Below are 27542 nucleotides of genomic sequence, written 5' to 3' on the forward strand. Positions count from 1 at the left end.
GTTCTTTCAGCTGAGAAACTAATTGAAAAAAGTTGGCAAATACTTCACTTAAGTAAGTAAACCTGGAGAAGAAATGTATCAGCTTTTGCAAGGATTTTCCTGTATTGTTCAATTATATTTTCTTTAGATGCCTTTTGCTGAAAATATTCATGCCTACAGCAGCCCTTTATCTTTTCTGTCTTTGCATTCTACTGGTTCTCAGAGGCTAAGATGTGTGGAAAGTAACTAAATTAAATCTTTTTTCCTAATTGAACTGAGTCTCTGCACTCATTGTCCATTTCCTTCAGGCTTTGCAAAGTAGAACCCACTATTTCCTCTTGGATTTTGAGTCCTTTGTTTCCAATTGCAGCACCAACGCGCAATATTTCACCTCCTTGCTCAGGCAATTCCTGTTTGTTTTCTCCCAACCGCATGGGGTATCGGTGTCCTCTCGGTGTCTCTGCAGTGTCCTGCAGAGAGATGTTCCCTCCGTGTGTTGCCCTTTGTATTAGAACCACAAGAACCTCCTTTTGATCTTCTTTCACTTAGTACAACCATATTTTATTCTCCTTTGGGTCCTTCAGCTTACTGCTAGCCATAGCAGTAGCACAGGAGAGAGCACCTGCCCCAAAAATATCAGGATGGCAGAGGGCAAGGAGGAGCATGCGGTTTCCTATGATCTAGGAGCAGGTAGCGGTGTTGGTGAGAGCCTAGACAGCTGCAACATTTTTTACTCCCTTTTACCTGCCAGTTTTCCCACAAAAACCTCCTGCCCCAGTCCTTCTCTGTAGTGAGAGTCTCCAGGCCCAGTGCAGATCTCTCTGAGTCAGTGCAGATTTATTAGAGTTAAATGATGATATAACGTGAATGATCACAAGAAAGGGTTTGGCTCAAGTGGCTATTGATATTACCAGGCCAACCAGAGCCCCTGGCTACTCATTTTGTTGCAAAGTGGAAAAGCCTACCAAATCATTTCCAACCTCAGGGGCCAGAAAAATCCTGGCTCTAAACATTAAAAATTTCTATTAACAGTGACACTATGTTAATTCTCAGGAACGCGTGATGCCTAATGCTCTGTCCCTGTTACAGACTAGACAGACTCCACTGGGAAGAAAAAATGTTCAGAGAACCCATATTCCCATAACAGAGGAAAGTCTGTTTTGACCAACCTTTGCAGCCAACCCGTTGATATCCTCCAGTGTCAATGCTTGGTTTGCTTTCTAGCATTGCTAGTAAATGGTCATTTTTCCTAGCTTTTGTATCTTTTTTTTCTGTTGCAGAATAGCAATGAGCTCAGTATTTCCAAGAACTGTGCTCAGAAATACAGCGGAGGAAGGCAGCGATACACTGCCTGACGAGGAGCTCTTCTTCCAGCAAAGATCCAGCCATGAAAGTTGAGTAAATGTAAGTAATATAACTTTCATTTTTTGCCTCGTCTGTGTGTGGAAGAAAGGGCTCAGGTATGTAAACCCACTGATAGTGTAATCCAAATGGTAGAGTTCTTGTTTCATAATTTATCAGATCACAGTTTGATTTGTATGAACTGTTGAGCTGAGTAGCATGAGAAGAGCTGTGGCTGAAGCCTGTAATGGCATGCAGCGCTCGCGACTTCACTCCATCACGGATCACTTTGGTAACAGCTCAGCAAAGCGAATGAGAAAAGGTCTCGTGTAATTGACAGTAAAAGGCCTCTGAATTGAGTTACTCTTGCTTTTCCTTTTAAAGTGTCTGATTAGAGTGTAATTGCTACTCAATGGCGGTCTTCGACAAAGCTGCCATTTTTTCTCATCCCTGTATTTTTTGCTTTCTGATGTCAACTTTTGTCAGAAGCAGCTCGGAAGTTCTGTGCTTCTGGGCTCAGTGCTACATGGGCCCCTCCTGTTTGCTGCTTTGCAGCTCCTTACATTTTGTCTGCTTTGGCTTTAGCAGAAAGTATGGCCATTGACTTAGAATCCACTGGTAACAACAAATAGAGCAAGATTATAATTTGTCAAGTGTATTCGCTGGGCGCAGGTTTTGTTTCTACTGGCCAATAAATCACACGCACAATTCAGGAGACAAATGCACTGTGGGCAGTGCCCCAGGCAGTCAGCACAGTGCTGTGCAAGTGTCCGAGCAAAAAGACTGCATGTAATTAAGAGCAAGCGGCAGCGTGGCAAGACAGCAGCAGACGAATGAGGAAAATCAGGCTTGGAGAAAGACTCTCGGAAGCTCTGGTGGTTCACACGCACTTACAGTATGAATTGTATGAATTTCAAATAGAGCACATTAAAGATTTCTTTCTGTACTGAGGCAACCAGGTAGAATGAATACAGAAAAGAAATTGTCTTTTAGAAAGATAGGAGGATTTCCAGTATGCCTAACAACCATTAGGATTTTATGTCAAGCAGTAGAGGCAGAAAAAAAGAGTTCTCTCTAGAAGATCTTTTCTTAAAGGATGTGATGGATGATTAAGGCACATGGAAAGCTACAGTATTATATACGTGCAGGCTCTCCCACTGTAAAACAAATATGCTGCTTTAAGGCAGATGGCATGGTATTATTTATGTAGACAGCTCCAGCAGTTCCCAAAGAGGAGTAAATGCTATAATTATACCCATAAAGGCCTGCCTGCTTGCTTGCACGTTATTTGGCATTAATTTTAGTACAGAATAATTATGAAAGGAACATTTGGATTTATTATCTGTAAAGGCAATTTTAAATGAAGTTTGAATTCAATACAGTAAATGTTCTTCTCTGAGCAGTGTGAACCCAAAATAGAGTAGTTGGCTTTCACTAATTGGTCAAGCTGTACCTGGGCATACGGGGATTTTTGTAATATACACTATTCAAGAATTAGAAAACAGTAAATATTTGCAATAGCGGTAATCAGCAACTGCTTCTGATGGCACCAACAATGTGCTGTAAGATGCAGAAATGATTTCCTGCAGTTAGTGATGCCAGTCCTGTCAGCTGAAGCCTCAGGTTTGAAGGTCTTTTTGCAGGGGGATGAGGCAGGAGAGCAAGGTGTTAAAAAATAAGAGTATGGTTTAAGATGAGATCCTGAGTTAACATTGCTCAGCACGATGTTCACCTAGAGTGAAATGTTCACCTAAAATTCCTGTGCTGCCATTTTTCAGCTTCTGAAAGTGAATGGCTCAGGAGATGGTATGAGCCATCTGTATTGCTGCAGACTTTAGGTTTTATTGGACTATTTTGATCTCACTGGACTAAACTCTGCTCCTGGTGCACTAGATAGCAGTTAGAAGAAGTGTCCTTTTCCAGCTGCCCAAGCCGAGTAATTTATTTTACTCTTCAGAATCGAATGGGCTTTATGCCCTCGTCACCTCGAGGCCTGACAGTGCTGTAATGTGCATTATACAGTGATAACCAGCAAAGCCGCGCTCAACAATCAATTCCGGTCGCCCCACTTTCTGATTAGAGTGAACCAGCAAAAGCTTAAAATACTTTTGCTTCGTATGTTAGTGTTTGCTGGCAGTTGCAAGTGAAACCCATGTCACTAACAAAATACTGTCACAAACAAAACCCCTATCACAGAGGCATCTTCTCCTTTCAGCGCCATCAATCTCGCTGCTCCCCGGCAGTGCCCAGGGCCGGGGTGGGCTCCTGGCACGTTCTCCTCCACGGCAGTCGGGAGAGCCAGCAGAGCCACTTTGGCCTTTTCCCTGCCACTGTCAGGCCAGTCGTGAATCTGCCTGGGTTTGAGTGAGATCAAATATCCTTCAGTCTGTCCCAGCTGCTTTATTTACTTAGTTATTCATCTGTTCGTTTGATAGACGTGGTGGGTACCCTGAGCCCGGCACTGAGCCCCATCTGGCAGATGTTGGCCCGCAGTGCGGAAGGGACCTGCACACATGTGTAAACTTTAAAAAAAAAGTATTGAGCAAATCAAAACCAGCAAGTGCTTTGGACTCCAGCTCTGTTTGGGACTTTTTATAGTAATAAAATTAACTTTAAAGCCCCACAGGGCATTATAACTTTCTAAGCAGAAGGAAAGCAGTGATCACTTGCAGTGTTAATGAGAAACACTGCCAGCTGCATACTGTAGTTTGTGGAGTTCCTCCTGGATATGGAAATACAGGCAACAAAAAATAGTGACCTACCCAAACAATTTCTTTTTTGTTGCATATTTTGAAGTAACTGGACAGACCATAAACTTTGAAAAGTAAGAAGAATTACAGTGCTAACAGTACTAAAAGTAGACATAGCAAGTAATTGATAGAGAGTCAGTTATTTAATCTGTTTATTTAATCCTTTTCTCTGTTCATATTTTGTTTATAAATTGCTAAGCATTTCCCCAGTGATGGACCCCAACCTGTACTCCAAGAACTGCTTGTGGAGCTGCAGATAAATGTCTGCTCACTTGGCACTCGTTTTTGTTCTCAGTGACCTCCAGGAGGTTCTGGAAGTAGCTAAAACGAGGAAAGGCCAGCAGAGACCCTTCTGTGGGTCATGCTATTGTCACTGAGATATTGGCTTCTGTCCCAAAAAAGCAGAGCCAACCTGTGGGCTTGGTCAAGGCTGTCACCGGCGTGAGTATAACCAGGGAAGGGCCTGGTGGGCAGCTTACTGATAGGATAGCTAGGCAACCGATAGTTAGGCTACTTGCTGGGATGAGAAGAGAGCTTAGCAAAAGGAAAGCCTGGAGAGGAGGATCAGGGAAAGAAAGGGAGAGATGCCACCACATAGCACAGAAGCACGCTAGCAAGGGGGGAAGACCAGCACTGGCGTCAGTGACAAGAACAGCATTCATGGCACCCTCAAAGTAGCTGATTGATTTGCATGTGGTGTAACTCAGTGCTGTTTTGCTGGAACCAGGCTGATTTTCACAAGCTGAGGATCTGTCCTGCCCGTCTAAAATGGGCAGGTGGTCCCATCTATCTGCAAAATGTGCTCCTGCTTTGTCAGCAGTGGTGGACCTGACACAGAAGGTACAGGGTGGCGTCCAGGCACCAGCACAGTGCTGGAGGTCAGAATTAGATGATCAAATTTTCCCCTCTGGCTTTAAAAGCTATTAACAGCTATTTTATGATGCTGATCGTTCATCAGTGCACCACAAGCTGCAAGACCAGGACCACCATGATATACTTCATAGTTAATTTATTTCCATTAGCTCACAGCTAAACTTAATTTAAAAGAAACTCTAAAAATTGAATTAGAAAGGAGCAAGCCTGGAGACTTTCCAAAGCATGACTATGTTTAAAAACATGGAGTGCTAGCTCTTTGGGTTGGTGTAGGGTCTTGGAGGCAGATGTTAGACATTTGACTGTGGCACTAATAGCAGCCTGTTGCAGGAATGTCCCGTATTTCCTGCCACATGATGAGGAAGGTTAACATCTGTAACCAGAGACGTTGCTCAAGGGTCAAAGAGGTTTTACTGGTGGAAATGAGAAAGGTGTCGTGTCTGTAACCAGTGTAGAAAGGGAATGGAGGCATGCCTGGTGGCGGAGGAAAGTTGTAACTTGTTACTGGGTTGTTTTTGTTCTGTGTCTTACAGAATTGCTCTTTTTTGTCTCTTTCCTCTCTTTACCCTTCCTCTTGTCATAACCTTGCTGCTAGGTGAGGAAAAGTGATCTTTGAGGAAGTACTGTGGTCACATCTCTATAAGTTCCTCTTCAAGCATTAATTTAAGAATACATACTTCCAGCAACCAGTTAGCTATAGTTCCAAGTTAAACCTCACGGCGCACCCCCGGGTTTTCTCAAAGGGGATGTGGAAGTTACTCTGATGCTGTAGCAAAAGGTTAACATTTTCTTTTCAATTGCCTATGTTACAGTGATTTTTTTTTCCTAAGAACTTGATTTTGTATATTAAGTTAAGTCAAGTAATCCTCTTGTCACTATAAAAATAATTATCATAGCTTTTTGAAAAGAACAAAAAAAGCCCAAAGCTTTTCTTTCTAGCATTATTTAATAAGCAACAGTGTTGCGTTTAAAATTGCAGATAAGATAAGAGTACAAAAATGACCAGCTTTATTTTTTGACTATATCTGCTGTTATTAATGCTGCTAATAGCTTGCACCGCCACTAGTATTAATTGTCCTAACATCAGATAAAAAGAGATATTTTTTTTTTAGGCAAAGATTAAAAAAAAAGGAGCGAGAAATATAAGGACAGCAAAAGCTTCCTGTTCAAGTGTAGGAACTCCACAGAAAAGAAGTCCGTTCCTCCAGGTCTCGTCTCCCTCTCAAAAGTTGTCCCCAGGTTACTGTCATTGGGCCAAACTCTGCCTCGCTGCCCCCAGCTGAGCCTGGGACGGCCGCGGCGACCCTGCATCGAAACTAGCCCTTTGCCTCTGGCAGAAGAAGTAGCACTATTTTTAGTGACTAGTTCTCCGTGTAAGAATTATTTATGTTCCTGTGCGTTTTGGCACGGATCCGCTAGCCAAATGTGCTTTGAAGTCAGCTGCGTGACCGAGGCGGGACACGAGCTCGGTGGGCAGGTTACGGCTGGCTGCGGGGCGCCGCTCTGCTCCCGCGCTGGGGAGCTGCCTGCCCTGCCGGGGCCGCGCCGCCCCCGCGGGGAGCAGGCAGCGCTGGCAGAGCCCCACGCCGGGCACGGCTGCTCGGCAGGGTCACTACGGCCTGAACGTTTGCGCAAACAGGGGCGTCAGGAACGGACCTGGTAGTGGTAGAGCGCGTCTGAATTGCAAACCTCGTTCTCCCCTGTAAATTCTGTTGTTTTCCACTGTTGGATTACCAGGGTTTCACTGCGCCAATACTAACCATAGCAGCAGTTTTAAGACAGCCCTTGGAAGTGCCCTAACTGAGATCAGCTGGCGTTGTTTAACCCATCTTCATCTGCTTGCTTTTCGAAAGGCTGAAGCGACCAGCTTTGAGCGGTTACTCGGCCCAGCACTGCTTTGCAGTGTCGAGACGTCCAGGTTTGCCCCCGGCAGGGATGACCAGTGGCTCGGCGCTGTCTGCACAGCTCAGGATTTGCTTCTTTGCATTTGTCGGTGAGAGCGGTCTCGGCAGGAGCCGCGTGAGCACGAAGCGTGGTGCTGCTGACGGGAGGAGAGCAAGAGGCTTTTGTCACTCCTGGTAGCTCTTCCCAAATACATCCGTGCGGTTGCCAGCGAGGCTGTTTGGGTCTTGGAACCAAACACGCCAACGAAGAGCCCAGTGCTGATGCCTTTACTTAGTCAGTCAGAAAGGACTTGCAGGTTTCCTTATAGATATTTGAACCTAACCTCATCCTGCAAAAGCGAAGGATGAGTGACAATATTCACATTGCTTTTGTGGAGAAAACTCTCTAAGTGTAGAGGCAAATTTCCCTGCCTTTCATGCTGTCTAGCGTGCCACGTGATGCTCTGTCCATGTGCTATCACCAGCTTACTGATCTGATGCCCTTTTGTATCATTCCAGTCCATCGCAAACTCTAAATGTTCCCTTGTATGAATGTGTTACTCCTTCATTTTTTTAATTCAGGCTGAACACCTGATTTACACACATGCAAATGGATTATTATGCCTTTAATTTGCAAGCATGCATAGTATGAGTAGAGCTATTTGCACTTTTTAGACACCCAGTTGCATATGGGTTTTTAAAAAGAATGATACTCTTGAAGAATTTTTCCTCTCTAATAAACATAACAATTGAACATCAGGTATAGAGCCACTCCGTGGGCAAGACAGCGATGTTCTTGTAAAATGAGGCCTCTCATTTGTGTTGATAGCTACATGGTCTCAATACAGCCCAGCTGCTGAACAGGCCTGGGGTTTGCTGACAGTTCTGACAAACGGTCTTTTCTTTTGAGTGATGGAGGGAAACATAGCAAAAGGACAAAGGTAAAATAGTCCACAGGTATAAGATGTCCATTTTTAAGTGATCTTTCCTATTGCCAAAAACTCTCCTAAAAATACTTCTGATATCATATAATCTATTCCACCTTCCTTGTAACAACAGAGCTTAAGAATTTATATAATTTTTTGTAAAATATTCCTGAGCAAGTAATTTGTATGCTGGGTTTTCTCTGAATACAATATGAAATAGCTGAGATATACCTTATCACACTCTGAAAGCTGACGTTATAAGGCACTGCTGAAAATATTGCATACCCTTTGCCTAGCAAAGAACACTCAGCTAAGTAGCTAGTGAATATCCTGAGTTTCTAAAGGCAGACACATTTGCTATTCAGTATTATTACAAGTTTGAGAGACATAAATCTAGCCCATGCTACTCATATCATTTTAAAATGTCATAGAAAAAAATGAAAAATAAAAAGGGGGAAAGAGCAATCTAGCTTGGAAAGCTTCAGGGCTCCAGTTCTTGAATACAGACATTTTTAGTATGGTCAGACTTAATGCAGGGGGCTTACTTCATACCATATCCGTGGCTGGCACAAGCTCTGTCAAAAAACACAGTAGTAAAAGTGAGGCTCCCTCTTTACAAACAGCTACCTTTGATACATGAAGCCAGCTGGATTTGAGTTTTTATCTTTCTGCTTCATGTAAAACTTGTATTTTAATTAAGGGAGACTGTGCTTTCAGATATCTCATGTTTTCAAACAGAGTCTCAAGCTTCCCTTCCATGTTTTCCTGGAGCCTTTGTCTGCAACTGGAGCTGAATTTCATAAGGAATCAGAAATAGTGTTTATGTAGATTAAAAAAAAAAAAAAAAGTTTTAAATATCTCCCCGTGTCTAAATCCTTTGCTTGCCAGTGATAAGGAAACATTTGGGCTTGGGAGGGTGAGGATGTAGTGGTTTAATGCTGTTTTTCATGACTTTGTAAATTTAAGCTTTAATATTTCTTCCCATTTATGCTCACATCCAAAGAGGTTAAAATTGAGCTGTTGTAAAATGAATTGCTTGGAGAAACACTGCATTATTTTTCTCCCATCCCTCGTGTTTGTATTGCCACCAAGGAAAGGAGGGAGAGCGAAGGAAGGGGAGGTTTCTAAGTGCTGTGGCAGGCAAGCTGCTTGTTTCCTTCGCAGATAAAGACAGTGATTCCTTCAAAGGGGAGTAGAAAGGTAGCGTGGGACTTTGGCTGTGGGTAACAGCACACAGCAGTGCGCTAGCAGCGGGTTCAGCGGCGTGCTTTGTGGACCTCGGCGTGTCTGAAAATGAGAGCCCTATGATCGCATTTAGAGGAGTCTGAACCAAACCTAAACCAACGGAAGAACTTCATACCCTGCAGACTCAGACCTCTGGAGAATGTCTTACTTATTCTGTACTAATAAGAGGTGTTGTAAAAATGACCCTGAAGATATACGCAGGCATAAACACATGGAGAGGCAAATTTGTGTGTTTGTGTAAAAGGCAATGGAAGAGGGGAGGTAGCTTTCGATGTGAATGCAAGAAGGAAGGGGAGGCGAAACACAGCTGGACTATTGTAGCCAGAAAATGAATTAGTACTGCGTTTTTCTGCCAACCCAGAACATGCATCACGTTTTTAATTGTCCCCTGAACGGTGGATATACAACTAAATAGATGTGATAAAAGGTTAGGGGCTTGCAGCTCCACGCTGAAACACTAAAAGTGTCGGAACTAATTGTCCTAAGACTGCTGCATCCCGATCACACGAGAAGGACAAATAAGGCAATTTTAGTGTGGTAATTTAGACTGGATCCTGTCTCGTGTTGCTCAGGGACATGTTGCCCTTTCCCTGTCCTGCAGAGGACCAGATTTCTTCCTCACCTAAACAGTCACGATCTCTGTGTTCAAAAACCTCACAGCAAGGCAGGAGGTTACGGTAAGCCAGGGCTAAATACAATTCTGGTGAAATTCAAACAATTTTTAAATTTATCAATCTTTATTATCAGCGACTTCAAGCTCCTGTTTCTCTTCTGAGGCCTGCTGTTTTCCCAAAATCTGAATCCAGTAAGTACTGCTCTCCTGCCCATAGTAACAAAAATGCAAAGGATACAAGAAAGATTTTTTTTAAAAAAAGGAAAGAAAACAGTGTTGAGAAAAAGATAAAGAATCAAAACTCACATAAGTACCTGAGATTATGAGTATTTACCCTATGTGCAGAGAATCCAGATGTCATCTATGTAAAAACCACCGATTCCTCCAGTTCTCCTTGGAGGGCTTTTCACCCTCCTTCTCTCCTACTATATTTGGTGACCACCTTTCCCTAGCCACAGGTGCCTGCTTCTGTCATTTTTTTGTTGCTTTTCCACTCTCTGAGGTACAATCTGGGACAAGCAAGCTCGAGTCTGGTGGAATTAGCTGCTTTCTGAGCTGCTTTCCAAGCTGGACCCAAGCGAGTAGGAACCCCTTGGAGGCAAGGCAATCTGAGCCCGGCACTCTGCTGACCTTGTCCGAGGCGATGATGCCTGGCGAGGCAGCCACGCCGGGAGCTTTCCGTGTTTTCTTCCATCAGCAGCCCCACTCTGCAATAGGAGGATTTCTCTGTCCACAACCATCTCTTCATGTTTTTCCCATTGGCGGTAGTCATGAGGGCAAATATCTTTCTCTGTTTCACTTTCCTGGCACTGCAGGTAGCTAATCCGTGTCCTGCTGGGCTATAACTCATTGCACTATGGTGCCAAGAAGAGTAAGTTTTGGTAGACTTTGTGTCAGCTACATGACAGCACTCGGGCTTTCTTCTGCTCCAGATTGTTTCCAATAGAAATTTTCAATAGGAAGAGGATTTACTGAGGAGCATCTTTTCTCAAGATGGTTTTGATGAAATGACCCCCATATCTCTATCTATATATGTATGTGTGTGTATGGATACACACATATGTAAAAAGCAGTACTGAGATCATTTTTTATAGTAGACATCACTCGGTCAATAAGAACACATTTTCTTTTCTTTTTTTTATTAGTACAGTCAGATTCCCAGGATTAAATTTCAGCAATACTGTGTAGTGTTTCACTTGCCCTTCAGTGCTGGAGTGGTGTAGTACTCAAAGAAACTTGCAGAAATCCAAAAGTTTTTGGTCTGTTCTAAGAGCTGCTGAGAGTCATCCTGGGGGTTAGAAACCATGCAAAAGGTAAATTCTCTGGGTGAAAAAAAAAAGCAAACATTAAACTCATGATTTCTTTATCCTTCTTTGTTTGCTAGATAATCCTCCTTTTTTCACCTTAATAAACAGAAGAATTAATGAAAGCTTTTTTTGGCACCCTGACTATTACTTTTATGTAGCTGTCAAAAAGAAATGTGAACAGGATTGACAATTGCATTTATCTTTGTGATAAAAATGCAAAGTAAAGAATTTGTAGCAAGTTGTATGTGCATCACGAAAAGGGCAGCAAGGCCTTTCCCAGCCAGTGCAATTTATTTACCTCTTTTCAAAATCAGCTTCTCATTGTGTGTCTACAAATCTGCCTGCTCTGAATATGCATTCAGAGGAAAAGAAAGCAGGACAACTCTGAAAGGATATTACATAGGAAATTGCAAAAAGTACTTTATAATTACTTACTTAGAAGTTTTCTCAAATTGGACAGTGTATTTTTGTGTATTTCAGTAGTGTATAAAAATGTACTCAGCTGATGGTCATGGAAAAGAGGAGCTAGCCTGAGATTACAGCGTGGTGCAGAGGTCCACTCTCCACCTGCAAGAACATTAGTGAGCGTGTCACTGTGTGTCCATCTGTAAGGGTCTCATCTACAGAGATTTTCAAAGAACAGAGAAAATGTTCGCCCTGAGCACAAAATTAGTGACGGACACAATCTCCTGTTTCATACATTCTGTGATTAGACATCATTATACGGAAAGGAGTATGAGATGAAGAGGCTGAAACTAAATCCGATGACTCCTTCTCAGGAACTGGTGCTCCTTCTCCAACCCTGGTGCTTCTCCATCACACCTGCAGGGTGGAGAATATTGGCTGTTGAATGTGGATTGCTCCATGGATTCTAAATCTCTGTTGAAGAATATCCAGATTTTGCATAACATTTGGAAGGAATGAATGACCCAAAGGGGCCATGACCTGCTGTTGCTGCCACTCAGAAGGGCTCCATAAGTGCCTGCCACTGCCCAGGCAACCAGGGCTCCAGGTCACCCCACTGCCTGTGCCAGGCACTTCTACCTGGCCTATAGGAGTCGGAACGGGATCCCTGTGGAGTCCACCAATATCATGGGCTCCACGTGCCTTCTCCTGCTAAGATGGTTGGGTAGAAATGATTGACACCATGGATGTCATTGTGGCCTACCAGAACCTGCCAGAAAATTTGAGCTACTTGGGCATGAGAGGTGAACCATGGCAACAAGCAGCTGAACAAAAAGCCACAAGCTTCATGCCACCCCAAGCTGGTATTTTCTTTCCTTTCCATAATGTCATAGCTAGAGGGTCTTACTAACGCTAGTTCCAATTCACCTGTGTTATTGTTCATAGTTTCCCTGGAACAAAGGTTTTCCTGGTCCTCTGTCCTAGAGATTGTAAGATCCAGTCTCTCCCCAAAAGACTATAAAACCAAAGATTCACAAAACCTCTGGTTCAAAGGCAGGGTTAAAACCAAAATCATTGCTGAGTCCAAGATAAAAAGGATTTTGGGCAGCATTAGTATGTAGTATTAGCAGTATCAGGAGAACATTGTTCCCTTCCCTCTCTCTCTCTCAACACCCGCACAAGTCAAATGTTGAAATAACAATAATTCTTTACTAGAAGCAATGTTGCATTTGATGTGCTTTCTCTGCCTGGCATTTCATTGAATTTGCAAAAATCTGACAAATCTAACCAACCATTAAAATGTGTAATAACAATGACAACAAAAAGACATGCTTTGAAGGAGCATGTGTAAATGCAGATGATGAAGAAACGTAAGTAGGATTTCTGACTCATGATGAAGCGATTGAATAATCTGGACCGACAGTTTTAGTAATTTGTCATTTATTCATAAACTTGTACATAGCATCCTCTCTATTTATTTTGAGTGCAATGGCAAAGTACAGATGCACAGAATGCAGGCAGAAAGCTTTTCTAAAATACAGCTTTAGGACAGATGGTATCCTACATTTGTAAGAAGGCCTTTCTATAATTAACAGTGGATTCATGACATCCAAAACATTCGCTCGTGTAATGTGCTTTTGTATATTATCAATGTTGTTCTAAAACCTATCAATTACTTTGCAGAATTCATAAAAATATAGTCATCTAATATATTTGAAGAGTAAAAGGTGAGTGGCTGGCTGCATTTTTAATTTAACAAGTTTAATTTTGTAAATGAGATTATTTTTCCAGGCTATCATTTCTAATTATGCCCCTATATAAATTCATGCTACGGTATTAATGTTTCATAAACTACAAAGGCAGTTTCCTGTCTGTGTGGAATATTGTGAAAATTTTCCATGCAGTACAATCTAATAGCATATAAAGTTACAGCCCAAGCAGTTGTTCAGTGTTTTTGGAAGCAGCTCTGTGACAAAAGCGCAGCTATTTTTTCTACCTGGGTAAGCTGCAAGTTCAAGTGCAATCGGGTGAATGTTTTAGTCTTAGCTTAACCCCTACCATTAGACAAAGAGTCTGAAAAGGTATCAGCTATTGCTCAAGAAAAGGTCAAAAATAACTGGCAAAAAGACTGAGTTCTTTGTTGCTACATACAAAGGTTGATTCAAGTACAGCAAAAACAACAAAAAAAGTTCTTGCAAGAAAAGATAAATAACCATGACAATATCTTAAGAGTATAAGTCATTATTGCAGCTCCCTTGGAGGGGGAAATCCATCTGCTGTCGTAATTGTTTCTGGTATTAGCTTTACCCATGCAAAGACAAGATCTTTTGCAGGCTGTGTTAGACCCATGACCGCAGGGTGCAGTTAGCCTGTGCTCATGGCAGAAACGCTGGGCTCGCGGCCCGCAGCCTCCAGCGTGGCGTCCTGCCACTCGCTGCCTCCCAGGAAAGTGGGGTGCCCAGGGGGGTGCATCCCCAGGCAGCGAGTGTCTGTTGCCCTCCTGCCTTCTCGGGTCTTGCTCTTGCCATATGAGCCCCAGCAATTGCCCAGGCAAACAGAGCTTCGTTTTTGTAGTTTCTGCACAAGCCCTCCTACCGTTCTCTCTCCTTTCAGCACCCTTTAGGTGGTTGATAACTATTTTCTTTGCTTTATTTCTACACATGTAGAAAGCCACAGATTATTCCAACAGATCCCTCTCGCTTCTCTCTTTAGAGCTATGCTAACATGAGAATTATTTTGAAAATGAATTAATATGTTTAATTTTAGCCATGACCAATATCACCAACCTTCTGCCTTTGATTTGCAGACTCTTGCTTTGATCTGGTGATATCATATTGGCAGAGAAACTATAGGCAACAGACGAGCTTCCTAATGCAGAAAAATGTTGCTTGTTATTATCAGGACTTTCAGTAATCATTTGCTAATCCATGATTCACTGTGATGCACTTCACTAGAGTCTCATTAACCAGCCAAGCCTGCCTAATTGACTTGGCATTTCTCATCCACACAACAAGGCCATGAAGTTGGACTTGATAAGAGTCCTTCCCTGATAGCAGAAATTAGTTTTTTACAAAATTGTAACCAGCAGTATGATATGATAGCAGATAATATATTACAATGTTGATAATCGGTGTAAAATGAACTATGCAAAGGTTGTGATGTTTAAAGGCAACTAGGAATGGAGATTTTGTGGTCACCTCTCACAGCTGGCTATTAAATCTTTGGCGCAATGTTAATAGCAAAAGGCCCACCTATCATCCAGAGTGCAAATGTCTCCCCACTTGTTAGAGCAATGGATTTGTTTGGAGGTATAAAGCATGGCTTGGAGGGGCTTTGTTGCTAAGATGCAACAAAAACAGAAAAGCAGAAATATCGTATGTAGAGCTTGCATACACAGAATAATAATGCTGGGAGAACAGACTGAATTTTCATGTGCAGTGGCAGAAGTGAGAAGTATTGGAATAAAACCAAAGTGCACTCACAACTGCAAGAAAAATACTGATTTTGCTGGAATGGAGAAGTGTAATATATACTTTGAGTTTTCCTTGCAGCATCCAGCCACTAACATTATTGTGGCTAAATTAATTCTGGTTATGACTCTTATCATAACTGCTTTCTAATTTTCTCATCAAAACCTAAACTCCACAGTGGCAGGAACTACTGAGTGTTAGCAAGATCACTGCTCTATGTGAAGAGCTCTAAGGGAGAATATGTAGTATAGTCGACTTTGTGCAGGATTATGAGACTCATCTAAAAAAGACCAAAATAAAACCGAGCCTTTTTGCATATTGGAAATAACTATCTCTAACTAGTAGTGTAGACGATTTATTTAAACAAATATCTATTTTACATGGTGGATTAATCTCTGATTAGTAAAGGCCTTAATATTTAAGTAGCTGTAAATGTTTAAATTCTAGCGTTATTTTTATAGAGCCATTAATGCTTGATTCAAATATTTTTCTGCTTAATGATATCATTTATGCTGTGGTTAATCAAAAATGTACTTTTATCCTCTGCCTGTTGGTTGCAGTAGGCTGAGCATGAGTGTTGAGCTGAGCAGCTTGTAGCTGTGTGCAGTTGAGACAGACTATGCGTTGGCAGTGCTGGGTTAGAGCTGAAGTCCCCCACGTCTGACCCCGACACAGCGAGCCTTCCTGCCAGTTACCGTATTAATCATTCTGCATGAAATTCTTTTCCATTGAGCCTTAAGTAAAAGGCTTAAATCAGAGCAAAGTGATGTCTTAGCATCGAGACTGCTGCCCACATAAAAGACAAGGTAGGGAGACACCTATTTATACATCCAAGCATACTTTTCTAGCTCGGTTGCCTGCATTAGCATACCCGCACAGTCGGGAGGGCTTTCGGAGGGCAGCATCTGGAGGCACAGGTAGGCTTACTCCAGTGGGTCCCACTGTGAACAAATAACATATTGCAGTTTTTAAAAAATTGCATATAGACCTATTTGTTCCCGAAACACTTTGTCAGAACTATTTGCTCATCTCCACTAATTCAGTTCCTGAAGATCTTTTGTCTTGGACTCTTTTCCAGGATGTTTTTTCAGATAAATTGCTGGAACTTATGTAGTGCTATGGAGATCATTATCAATATTTTAAACTGGCAAAACCTTGTTTAAAGTTTTGTTAAACTCTCCTGAGTGTTTCACTAAATCCGTCTTCACATATGTTCAATGCCTGCTCTGACTATTGTGCTTTATGTGTAACCAGTATTTTCTGCCCATCATCTTTCCGCTTGACAAATTTCTGCCTGCTAGGAATTGACTATTAGTTACTACTTTGGACTACAGAATTCATAGTGTGCACATACCAAGTTCACTGCTGAGATTAGGTTTTAGTGTTCTCTATTTTTGCCTTTACAAAGAGCTGAAGCAGAGAACACCCATCAGGAGTTAACCAATTCAGATCAGAGAAAAGGGAGGTGAGGAAGGATTATTTTTAATCCTTCATTTCCCTATGAACACTGAGAAAAACCTCAGAAACTGCACATGGAGGATGAGGACTCAAGAGCCACCTGCTTTTCAGTTCTGATCGTTTTTTCTTCATTTGTGGTAGCATCTCCCCAGGTCTTCTCACGCAACACTCTCCTTGACCCCTATTCCTGGGCAATTTGTGACCAAGAAAAGTGACTTAAATCCCATAAATTCTGGGGATGTTGTTGTTCCTTTGGGGCTGAACAATTCTTTATCTTTTGAGAAGAATTACTTTAAACTTGTGGTGTGCAGACAAATTACAGAAGAGAAAACTGGACAAGTCAAAGATCAAGCTCTGACCTTCCCAGCCAGGATCCAGAACCAGAGAGAGAAGCACCACTTGCGGATGCATCTCTCTGTTCCTCAAGTCACTTGCTGGGGCTCCAAAGCTCCCCAGCTTTGGACATAGTCTCCAACAAATCTCTTTTCCAGCGTCTGCCTGATACAGCCTGCTCACTGTTTTCTGATAGGTCTACTCATTTCGGGGAAGAAGCAGTTCAATTTGCAGATGGACTTGTTCTCCATCTCAGTCCCTCCTACCATGGCTATAAGATGTTAATGTTTCAACAGGCTCCCACAGAGCTGCTTCCCCAAGAAGTGCTTATTCCTCTGTGTGTATCAGGCAGCAGCTTTCTAACTACAGTGAGCAGGGAGGAAACCGTAGAAAGTAATTGATCCTGCTTGAAGAAAATAGTCATTTCAATTTTAATTTAGGAGCCACGGTCTCTAGCAGTCTTCCTGAAACAGTGGGTTGCAGGTTGATTCACCAACTGGCTGAAGAGATATATTATTGATAAAAGGGTTATCTGCTAACTGAAAAATTACACATCCTTTCACATTCCCTTCTTTGTCCAATGCATCTGGCCCTTGGAGGTCCAGAAGGTGCTGGGGACCATCAGGCCAGCTGCCTGCGGTTGAGTCAGCATGACGATGGGCATCTTCATCCAGCCTAGTTTCTTACCATAGCCAGGGTAGCTGAGTGGTCCAAAGTTTCTTTTTACCTCATAAAAGAAAAAAGATACAAATAATTAAGTCAGACCATCTAATTCATTTGTACGATGTTAGGTCAGGTGTTTCAGCTGATAAATGAAGACATCGACTTACTAGCCTAGTTTTGGCAGAATTATTAAGAGCATGTTTACATTCAGGCTCATTAAGGGAGACATCTAAAACTTGTAGCATCCAAAATTAATGGATGCTTTCTGAAACTGTTGGCTTCAGTTGTTCTGTTGCATTCTTTTATTAAGTGGATAGGTTTTTGTGGTTTAGGCAGAGAGCAGCTGAATATAGTTCCTTTAAAAAATAATAAACAGTCTTGAGTTTTAAAGGAAAATTAATTAAATACTGAGAAGCCTTTCTGAGTGTCGGCCCAGATTTGCTGTGTTTAATACGAAATGTTTGTGCCAAATATTTCTCCATGTTTGTGTGTTTTATATATAGCATAACATTCTTACTTTACTTTCACTTTTCTTTTCCTTGCACTCTTTCTTTTTTGCTGCAGTATTAATTGGCAAGACGGGGTTTCTGTACATTTTCTGATTGCATTTATTTAACAAAGGCCATGGGTTTTGCTGTATCAGCTATCCAGGTTCACTCCATCTGTCAACACCGTTTCTCTTGCTATCTCACTCATCCGTGATTCAAAGACTTAGTACATTGGCATGCAACGTACTTAAATCCCTAACTAACAGTTGCAGTACCTTATGTCCTTTTGGAGTATATCCCAACATCTGCAGTGCTCAGGTTGCTTTTATAAAGGCATTTAGTATGGAAAATATTACCAGTCATTTAAAGCAGAATAATGCCTAGTCCAGTTTTAACTCTGAAAATTCAAAATCTCATGCAGAAATATATAAATACACATATATATGTATATATATATATGTAGAGAGATATATAAAGGAAAATGTATTTTGTTTTATTTTAAATTGTGATTAACATCATTGGTCCTGGCAAGAGGCCCCCAGGGAAGCACAGGAAGGTCACCACACCTCTCTGGATATCCAGCATGGTGAGGCCATGCCCAGAGGCTGTCCTGCTGCGGAGCACACGTTGCGTCACGGTGTGCCGGCTTTGCATGCTGCCGTTGCTTTCTCACTTCTTCTGCGAGAGCACTATTTTCTCTGCCTTCATCGCTTGCTTGCGGAAGCTACCTAGCAGCCAGATTGGGAAATCTAATACAACAGTGTTTAATCAAATTTTTCTTTCATACTAGCTTTAGTTTCAGCCCTTGACTGCAAAGATGCAAGAGACATCTTCTTAACAGCAACCTTTTTTCTTCAAATAGTTTATCAGGCATTTGTTGTTAACAAAACAAGAGGGAAAAAAATCAATGCATTCTAAACAAATAAAACTCATTTCCCCACCTCCAGTTAATCAGGTTTTATTTGGTTAGTATCTGTGATGTTGCAGTAATTATACTAATTCTCTAGTCATCCATTGAGTCTCCTTTGAAAAAACTGGATAGCTGTGACTTGAATTTCTAATTCTTTCGACTTTTTTAGCTTGTACTTGTACAGAGCCTAGCACGATGAGATCCTGGCAGGGTGAATAATAAAAAAGAGGAATAATTTTAGCTTCTTTTTTAAAAAATAAAGCAGACTGTCCAGTTTTGTACATGGGAACATGTGTTCTTTAAATCTTGTGCAATAGGTCCAGCTGCTCACCCTTTACATTACTAGTTGAAGGATTACTGAGGCACTTGCATTGGAGCTCACACATAAATGTTTGCAGAACCAAGGCCTAAGCTTTTAATAGTTTGCAGCAGATCGTTTCTAATTTGTTGGTTTCTCGTGTGGATCTTTTTCTCCTGAGATGCTGGGAGTTGTTAGAGGTCGAATCCATGTCAATTTTCTACGTGGGAGATGGTACTAGTATCTGTGAGCCCAGGAGAAGTGAGCATTGCCTAACTCGATAGCGTTCTCTCTTGGATTTACCTTTCTTTAGTAAGATATCTATTTTTTTTTTAATATTTTGGCTTTTTGGCTTCAATTCCGCATTATATGACTTTATGAAAGTGATGAATCAGGATGTTGATAAATAGTTGTTAAAAATACTTTTTAGACCTGAATGTGTAGAGTTTGGAGTTTTACCAACCCGTTTGTCTCTTTTAAAGGATGAGTATATTATTTTTCCCCCAGAGGCAGGACAAGTGTTCATTTTTAATTTATAAAATATTCTTTTATAATAATTGTTATAAAAGTGTAAGATACTATAATCTGATGATAGGACAATAATCTTGTGTAATTTATAAAGACTCTGATGTAAGTTAAAACCAAATGTGTTACTCAGAGGGAGTAACTACAGGATCTAGGTAGAGGCCAGTAATACTCTCTTTCCCACACCATCTGGTGTCTCCTGGAGACAAAGCTTCTCGTTGTAATGTTGAAACTTGGCTGCTTCCCTGAATTTAGTATACTTCTGCAAAGCACAGGATTTTTTGCAATTCCCAAAATTCAGTTGAATTGGCTTTTACTCTGCTACGCTGTCTCTAGGTGATCCACTTTATTCAAGCCCTTCCCAGTGAGTTTCCTCGCTCCCTTTCCGTGCGCTGGGGTTGCCTCAGGGAGGGTGTGTGTTTACATCGCAGTCGGTCATGCCAGGTCTGTCCTTACCAAACCTGCTCCCTGCGCTGGGGGATATTGCACGTGTACACGAACGACTGAAGAAAAATTGTCGAGTGACTTGGCTGTGTTTGGGCCCGTTATCGCTAAACCATTTAGTAGAACTGAGGTGACATAAAGGCAATAAAGATGGTCTGGCTGGGGACGCGGCCAGCCAGCGGGAAGCCGCGGGGGCCGGCAGCGGCTGCCGCACGCCAGCGTCGCGCTCAGCAGCGGAGCCAAAGCGGCGCCGAGCTGCTGCAGTCCGAGCTGACGCCCGGTGACCCCACACCTGGACAGACCCGAACGGGGGCAGTTTATACCCGCCGTCTTCTCTTGCCATCGTGCTCTACATTTACACTGTTGGCATCGTGCCTTTTATTAACTTCCACATGAAGTTTACTGCGTGGAGTTTCTGACAGCTTTTGATTCTACTATAAGCCTGGTACCCTAGAAGATGAGTTATTGTTGTATTATTCTGAATATACAATGCCTTCCATTTCTCTGCTCTTGCATGAGTCTCTCATACTGTTAGATCATGTAACAAAGAATATCTGATAATAAAGCTAGGTAAAGTAGAAACGAGAAGCAATTAAAATGCATTTGCTGCATAAAGCAAGAATTGGATCTAGCTAAAATGTGGAAACATGCTTTCTATCTTAGATCAGTTTTATGGCAAGTAACATGAAGTGTTTTGGTGGAAACTTCATTTATCCAAACTAAGAATAAATAAATCTAGCAAAAGAGATAGCATAGTTTGACAGTTTTAACCCTGAATACCTAATATAAGAGTAATCAGTCCTGTCTCAAACATTGTGTGAGGCTTCTGTGTATCATCTAGACTCAGGAAAAACCTCAAGACAGTGTGGCCTACTGTTTGCAGATGGGAAATAAGAAAGTAATCATGTATATTGAAAACAGTGTAGATCCTTTGAATTTGCAGCATTTATGACCTTTTAAAAACTTCTTAGGGGAATACAAATATCCTGTCATTTTGGTTTGGGCCTGATTGGAACTGGAACTCCAGGGGGAGGGGAAGGGGAAGGAAGGGAAAATGCAATTATACCTCCTGATTTGATGTTAAACCAGTGACATTTTAAAAGCAACAGGCTGGCAGTTGCCAGTCTATTGTTACGAGCTACACTGAGGCGGAAACTCCACGGTGAAGGTCACTGTGCTGGAAGCAGACGTGCGCATATTAGCATCTCTCTCTTCCTTGGGTTTTGGTTGTTTACATCCAATACTCACTTGTACCCCTCACTTGTTTTCTAAAGATAATACAGTTTTCAGGAGCCAGTCAGCATCCCATCAGCACACTCAGATTCCCGGGGACACATGCTGGGCTCTAGAGGTTTGTGTGAAAACAGCCCTGCCCTGGGAGCCGCTCTGCAGCACGCTCCATCGCGCTCCTGCCTGCAGTGGCGCGAGCACGCACCACTACAAGCACCGTAAATGTTCACGGACGGGATCTGCAGAAGCATTTGCTTGCCATCACCAGGGGCAAAGCTGGCCCCGTGGCTGTGAAAACACCTCCTTCTAATGAGGAAAACAAGTCTCTTAAAGGCGTCTAAGAATAGTGTTTTTTTTCTACCAGAGGATTTAGGGCAGAGATGATTGTCGCTTAAATATGGTAGAAATGGATAGTCTCAGAGAATACTGTAGAGCTTTTATACCAACTCAAGGTAAACGTCTTACACATCGGCTTTGTACGTGTAAAAGTTGGACGATTTTTGCAGTTTTATCCTTTTTGAAGGTGACCCACACTGTTTTAATTTTTGAATGGATTAACTCCAAACAGCAGGATATGAATTAAAGGCTCCTGAAGCAGCCATTAGGAAGTATTCTGGTTTTTCAAATAATGGAGTTGCTACCCATTTAAAAAAATTACAGGGAGAAATGTTCTTAAATGTCATCAGCTACCAAGTGCTGGAATCACTTATGGGATTTCATGAGTTGCTATAAAACATGGTCCAGCAACAGCAAGAGCGGTTTTGCATTATGAGTTTCATAATTCTCGGTGTCTGCTTAAAGGGCCAGATACTTCTCTGCTGTTAATGGCCATTGCACTCCTGAGGTCCGTCATGCTCCCTCCTTTAGTATCAAATGAGGATTAGGCTGATACCTAAATATGAGATTAGGACTACGTTAAAGAGACAACAAAAGTAACTGTCCTTGGGGAGAAATTCTACTGGTTTCACCCGATGGTCCCTTTCAGATTCCTTTTCCCCAGAAAGGAGCATTATCCAGGACCCAGAAAGCAGCATGGGGGCGTCAGTGGTTCACTCTGTCACCATCCCCTAGAGGACAGCTTAGGGATGGAGTTGCTTGAATAGAGTGCCTAAAGATCCTGCTGCCAAACAAATGCTCCAATGTTTTAACTTATCCAAGAGCAGAGAGAATCTTCTCTACTCAGATTTGCTTTGCAAGTGGAAAGCTATGAAAATGCTGTAGGATGTGTCTGTAAAAGCAACTGATTTCAGCTTGCTCAACTGTAAAATATTAGTACCTATCTGCCACACAGCTGATGCAATATTTGACTGACAGTTAAAGCAAAAAAATAATGTAATCAGCAAAACACAGTCTTCACTTCAAGCAGCTGAATAGTTTCCCTAACTTCACTGAGATCTGCTGGCATGGATGCTGCTGCAGGGCCAGCAGCTGCAGAGGTAGCTTCCCTCTGTGGTATTCCTGGCTTTCAGCAGCTGTTCAGGGCATGAGCATAGGCAGGTGATAGCTTCTGTGCAGTAGAAGTCCCTTTTACTGGCAGGTTCAAATCAATAAATGACTTCAAATGTTGTTACAATCCTAAGAGCAAAATGATTTGTGCAGAACACTTGCAAGTCAGCTTAGAGCATAAAAGCCCCCCATTATAACTTTAGTAGAAGATCAGAACATAAAATGCACTTGTATTCCTAATTCCTTACTTTAATTGCATACGCAGATGTCATTACTTGAATGTTCAGCTGCTATATATATGATCAATTTTGGTGAGTAGTAAATACAGTAGAACCAAAGATTTAATGGTATAAATCAAGGGACATATTCAAGATAAAACTGTCTTCACTTCAGCAATACAATAACTACAGTAACAATCTTAGATTTATTAAAATAGAAATAATTTTAAATGCATTTGCCTTTCCTTTTCATTTTGATTACTTTTTTTATATCTAAAAACAAAACTCACTTAACACGAACTGGGTATTTTTACATACCTAGCCTTTATAAATTTTAATAATGCTGCAATTTCAGAAGACTTTTTTCTCCTATATCAATTTTAATATTAAATTAAGTTAAATTAATCTTAATTTAAGACTAAATTGAGTAAAAGTTTTTCAAATATGATTTATCATTATTTCACATATACTTTCATGTATATTTCAGTATCCATAGTAATTTGATATAAAAAGCCAACTGGTTCTTAAAGGCAATCAGAGAATCCTTTGCAGTTATTAAGAAAGTAGAAGAAAGCAATGCTCAAGTCAAAGCCGTCAGCTACTAAGAGCTTCCATTTATCATTCCTTACGTATTTTTTGCCTTTGAATGCTGATCATCTGACAATGCATTTTGTTTAGCCATTAGGTGTTTTCTAATCACTGCACTGTTCAGCGAGACACAAAGTTGTGGAGCTGCCTTCTTAGGAGAGGAGCCAACTAACCTGTTCTTGAGATTTGACCAGATTAACTATTGCTGAGGTTAGCCGATGCTGGATCTATTATCTCAAGCATCTCTGTCCTGATGGTGTTTCCTTTCCTTAACTTGGCATAGCAAGTAAAACACTACACCAGGACTGTGGCAAGGTGGTAATAAAATTCACTGCAATGCTAGATGACTTAAGGCAGTATATGAAAAAATAATGATGATGCTTACCTCCTGCACAAAGCACACTGAGCTTCTGGGTGAAAAAGCAAAACATAAGGTGATTATTAGACTATTTGACTAAATGGAGTTTAGTAATCATCACATTAAAAGCTTTTTGTGATTGGTTGGGTCAGACTCCACCTGCCTGGCTCTGCTTGCTGGCGGAGTTCAAGCACCAGGTAAAGAGTACAGAGAGGAGCAGGGAGTTGCTCTTTGGGCAAGCTGCCGTAGGCCTTTTGGAGGAATGTTGATAGATACTGATCATGATATGATCAGTAGGAAAGATTGAAAGTGTTCTGAATAAATGATTTCCAACAGGAAATAGGGATCTGATGCAATTTCAGTGTTCTTCAGGATCACGTGAAGTCTGTTGAAACCTCCTGATGGAAAGCAGGCAGGCAGGCAGGCTTCCTTGCAGTGAGCCAGCAGCTGGGGGGCTGCCCAGCCACGTACGCCTCCAGCAGGCTATTTGGCAAGCCAAGTTAGCTGGGAAGCTAGGTACTCGCACACGTTTAAAAACTGGCCAGATTTGGTTATTCCAAAAATGAGTGTTTCTAAATGAGTCGTTCAGTAGAAATCCTCACATATCCAGCTTTGCATCCTGATACAGAATGAAAGCATTAAAAATACAAGGTAAACTTTCTTTGGGCCATACAATCCACTTCTTACGCCATGCCAGTGATTAAATGAAGCTGAATAAAATGGTGACTCTTAATGGAATTTCAGAGGAAAAACACAAAAGATTTTAGAAGGGCACCTCAAATTGATTAAAATGCACTGTTCCCTCATTAGTCAACTGCAGAAAAAAGGAAACCATGGTTTGTGATTGTGACTCACTGTAATGACTTTAAAAACTTGACTTGTGAGCACTTTCATTTTTTAATTGGGAAGCTTTCCTGGGAAACAGCTGATCCACAGAAACATTCTCTCCTTATGATACTGTATTCTAAATCAATAGTGTTGTTTTTTTCCCGTAGTGTATTTTAACAAGTAATAAACATAGCGAGTTTGGAAGTGTGACAGTAACTGAGTAATCAACTCGGGGCACAGACCCCCGAAAGAGACCCCGAACCGGACCAGTACACTAGCAAGAAGTAGTTCTGTGGCTCTTCATTAAAGCACTTTATAGTTACTTTCAGGCTAAAGCCTTTAAAGAGCAGGAGTGGTAATTAAAGAGCGCCAAAGAGACTGAGCAGCGTGAAAGACACCCGCGCCACCTGAATAATCAATTTTCCCCGGCCAAACGAACGACAGCAAGAAGGAGCGCGGCCGCTGCGCGGGGTACCGCGGAGCCCTCGGGCTGCGGGCGGGGCGGGGCGCGCAGCGGCGCGGCGCGGCGCGGCGGGAGGGCGCAGCGAGGCGGCGGCGCGGGGAGCGGCGGGGCCGGGCCGGGCCGGGCCGGGCGCGCCGAGGCGCCTCCTCGCTGGGGCCGTCCGCAGCGCGGGGAGGGAAAGCCCCGGCCGCGAGCGGGGGTATCGATCGCGCCCCGGCTCCGGAGCGCAGGGAGTAATCCGCGCTGCCTCCTTAGAGCTTCCCCGCAGAGCCGAGCCCGGACTTGTCACTGTGATGGGGCTTGGAGAGGAGCCCGGCGCCGCTGCCTCGCTTCGGGACTCCGAGGAAGGCTGTTCGGCGCAGGGAAGTTGAATGGTGCTCGCTGGTGAGCGGAGGCGAGTGGCGGAGAGAAGAGCCGAGCCGAGATTTATTGCTTAATTCTCAGGAACGTCGCTTCCACCTGACAGCGAATTTGAGCAGCTGGCTGTGGATTTTGTGTTTGCTTCCCCACAAACAAAGGTTAGTCGGGTGGCTTTGGCTTTTTTGGAAAGAGTGCTAACCCTGGACCCGTGTCAAAGACACATGTCCGCCGCTTGCCATGGGATTGACGAATTCTTAGCTGTTCTGTGAGCACTCTCGGTTCTCCGCTTGCCCTTCACTCTGAAGTCTACATATATGAAATGGAAAATCGAGGGCTGTTCTGCGCCCTTTGTTACCTGATGTTCAAGGCACCTCTGCTGTTCGTTGTGAACGGTAAGTAGCAAACTTTTGCCTCTCGCCATAGCAAATAGCCACTGCAAGCAGAACTTGCACAAGGGATGTTTATCAAGTTCTGCCAAGTGGGAATTGCCGGGCGGCGGGGGAGTCTGTCGCCCGGGGTTTGACTCGATAAGGTGTTCCCTGTGTCCCCAACATCTGTGCTAGCCGTAGTCTGTGCTGCGGGTTTGGATCTGACCCCTACCAGCTTCGCTTCTATCGAAAATTACTGGTGATGCCTAAATCCCTTTCCCGCTGGCACTTCTTCCTGTGGAAGTGTTTTATGGCTGGGGGCAGGGAGTGCAGCCCAGGGAGGGCTTTTTTGCAAACAAGGTTGCACTGTTGTAGCTGCAGATGTTCGTGGTGGGGTTAGCCGGCCGAACTCGCAGGGTGTGAGCGCCCTGCACCCTGCTGCAGAGCAGGGGCTGCGGGAGCAGCTGGCACCCGGCCTTCGCGCATGCAGGTGCAGGCTGCGCCCAGCCCGACGACTCCGCACGCCGGGGCTTGCGGGAGAAGGGACACTGATGGGGGAGGGGGAACGCTAGTGTCCTTATATGCTGCCAGGGCTTTCTCAGGAGGAGGAGGGTTTTTAAGATCCTCTTCAAACTTTTCCTCTCCGCTGGAGCCGCGGCAGCTGGCTGTAGGGTGGAAGGAGGACCTGGCTCATCCTTGCTCTCCGGAGGTGCACAGTCCTGGATGCTCAGCTTATTCTGTGTCACCGAAAGGCGAGAAAGTCGTGTCGCAGTCAGCATTTAGCCTTTGAGTTAAAGCAGCTCAGATTGCACTGAAAAGGACCGATCTTGTCTTTTAATCTCTCCCATTAACCAGCCCTTGTAATTCTGTCTTCTCCTCTCAGCTACCTTTACTGAAGTTCCCAAAGATGTGACTGTTAGGGAGGGAGATGATATTGAGATGCCTTGTGCTTTTCGAGCCAGCGGATCCACCTCTTACTCCTTGGAAATCCAGTGGTGGTACCTTAAAGAACCAGCCAGAGAACTTGCACACGAATTAGCCATCAGTGTCCCTGGCAGCAGGAGCAAGGTAACGAAGTGCCATGGAAACGTACATATTCATTGCGTGCAACATGCTCGGCGAGTGATTAAAATAAGCCCAGCAATGCCCGCAGAGGAGAGGCGCCTCTCCTGCGAGGCGCCGGTGAGTTGGGTGGACTCGCAAAGCTTCCCGGACCCTCCCTAGAACCGGAGTGAACGGCGGCTAAATCACCCCGGGAAAAAACAACAACGCTTTAAGGGTTGTAAATAGAAAGCGATAAATATCCCCCTGCAAGATGGGCCATGAGGATCCAGAGAGGCGGTCAAAAATAACCATTATAAAGTGGGGATAAGCGAAAACCAGTGAGCTAGGAATCACGGTGAAATGTGGGAGAGACTGCTCACTACTAAAGCCGCTAAAGGAGTAAGGTATACACCCCTCTCCGTTGATACATTACAAATGTATCAGTGTGTAACCCACAGGTTCCTGGAGAGCTGGTGCACACTTGCGTCCATAGCTGGAGCTCTGCAGGACGTTTTAGCACAGTCAGATATAGTAATTAAAATGCATGAAGCTGAGTTAAATCTTGCATGTTCTCTCCCCTCCCCCTAAAAAGCAGCCAGCCTTGAGGGCAGGCGCTATCCTTATTTTTTTCCAGCTGCGTTTCCCTGACTCGCCAGTTTATTCTGCAGCTTCCCCCTCGGTGCAAGACCCCCCCTCGGGGGCCGAGCAGGGCCGTAAAGTGGGAGCTA

General features: G+C 43.1%; 1 protein-coding gene across 1 annotated transcript in view; it reads left to right on the forward strand.

Annotated features, from left to right (window-relative positions):
• Positions 1 to 1309: 1309 nt before the first annotated feature.
• VSTM2B (V-set and transmembrane domain containing 2B) overlaps positions 1310 to 27542 on the forward strand; it is a 45595-nt gene continuing 19362 nt past the window's right edge. The window contains exons 1-3 of the mRNA XM_062586766.1: positions 1310 to 1383; positions 25298 to 25794; positions 26654 to 26838. Coding sequence (XP_062442750.1) covers positions 25722 to 25794; positions 26654 to 26838 — 258 coding nt within the window. The 5' untranslated portion in view covers positions 1310 to 1383; positions 25298 to 25721. The remainder of the gene's footprint in view (positions 1384 to 25297; positions 25795 to 26653; positions 26839 to 27542) is intronic.

Source organism: Rhea pennata, chromosome 13, assembly GCF_028389875.1.
Source record: "Rhea pennata isolate bPtePen1 chromosome 13, bPtePen1.pri, whole genome shotgun sequence".
Classification (NCBI taxonomy): domain Eukaryota; kingdom Metazoa; phylum Chordata; class Aves; order Rheiformes; family Rheidae; genus Rhea; species Rhea pennata.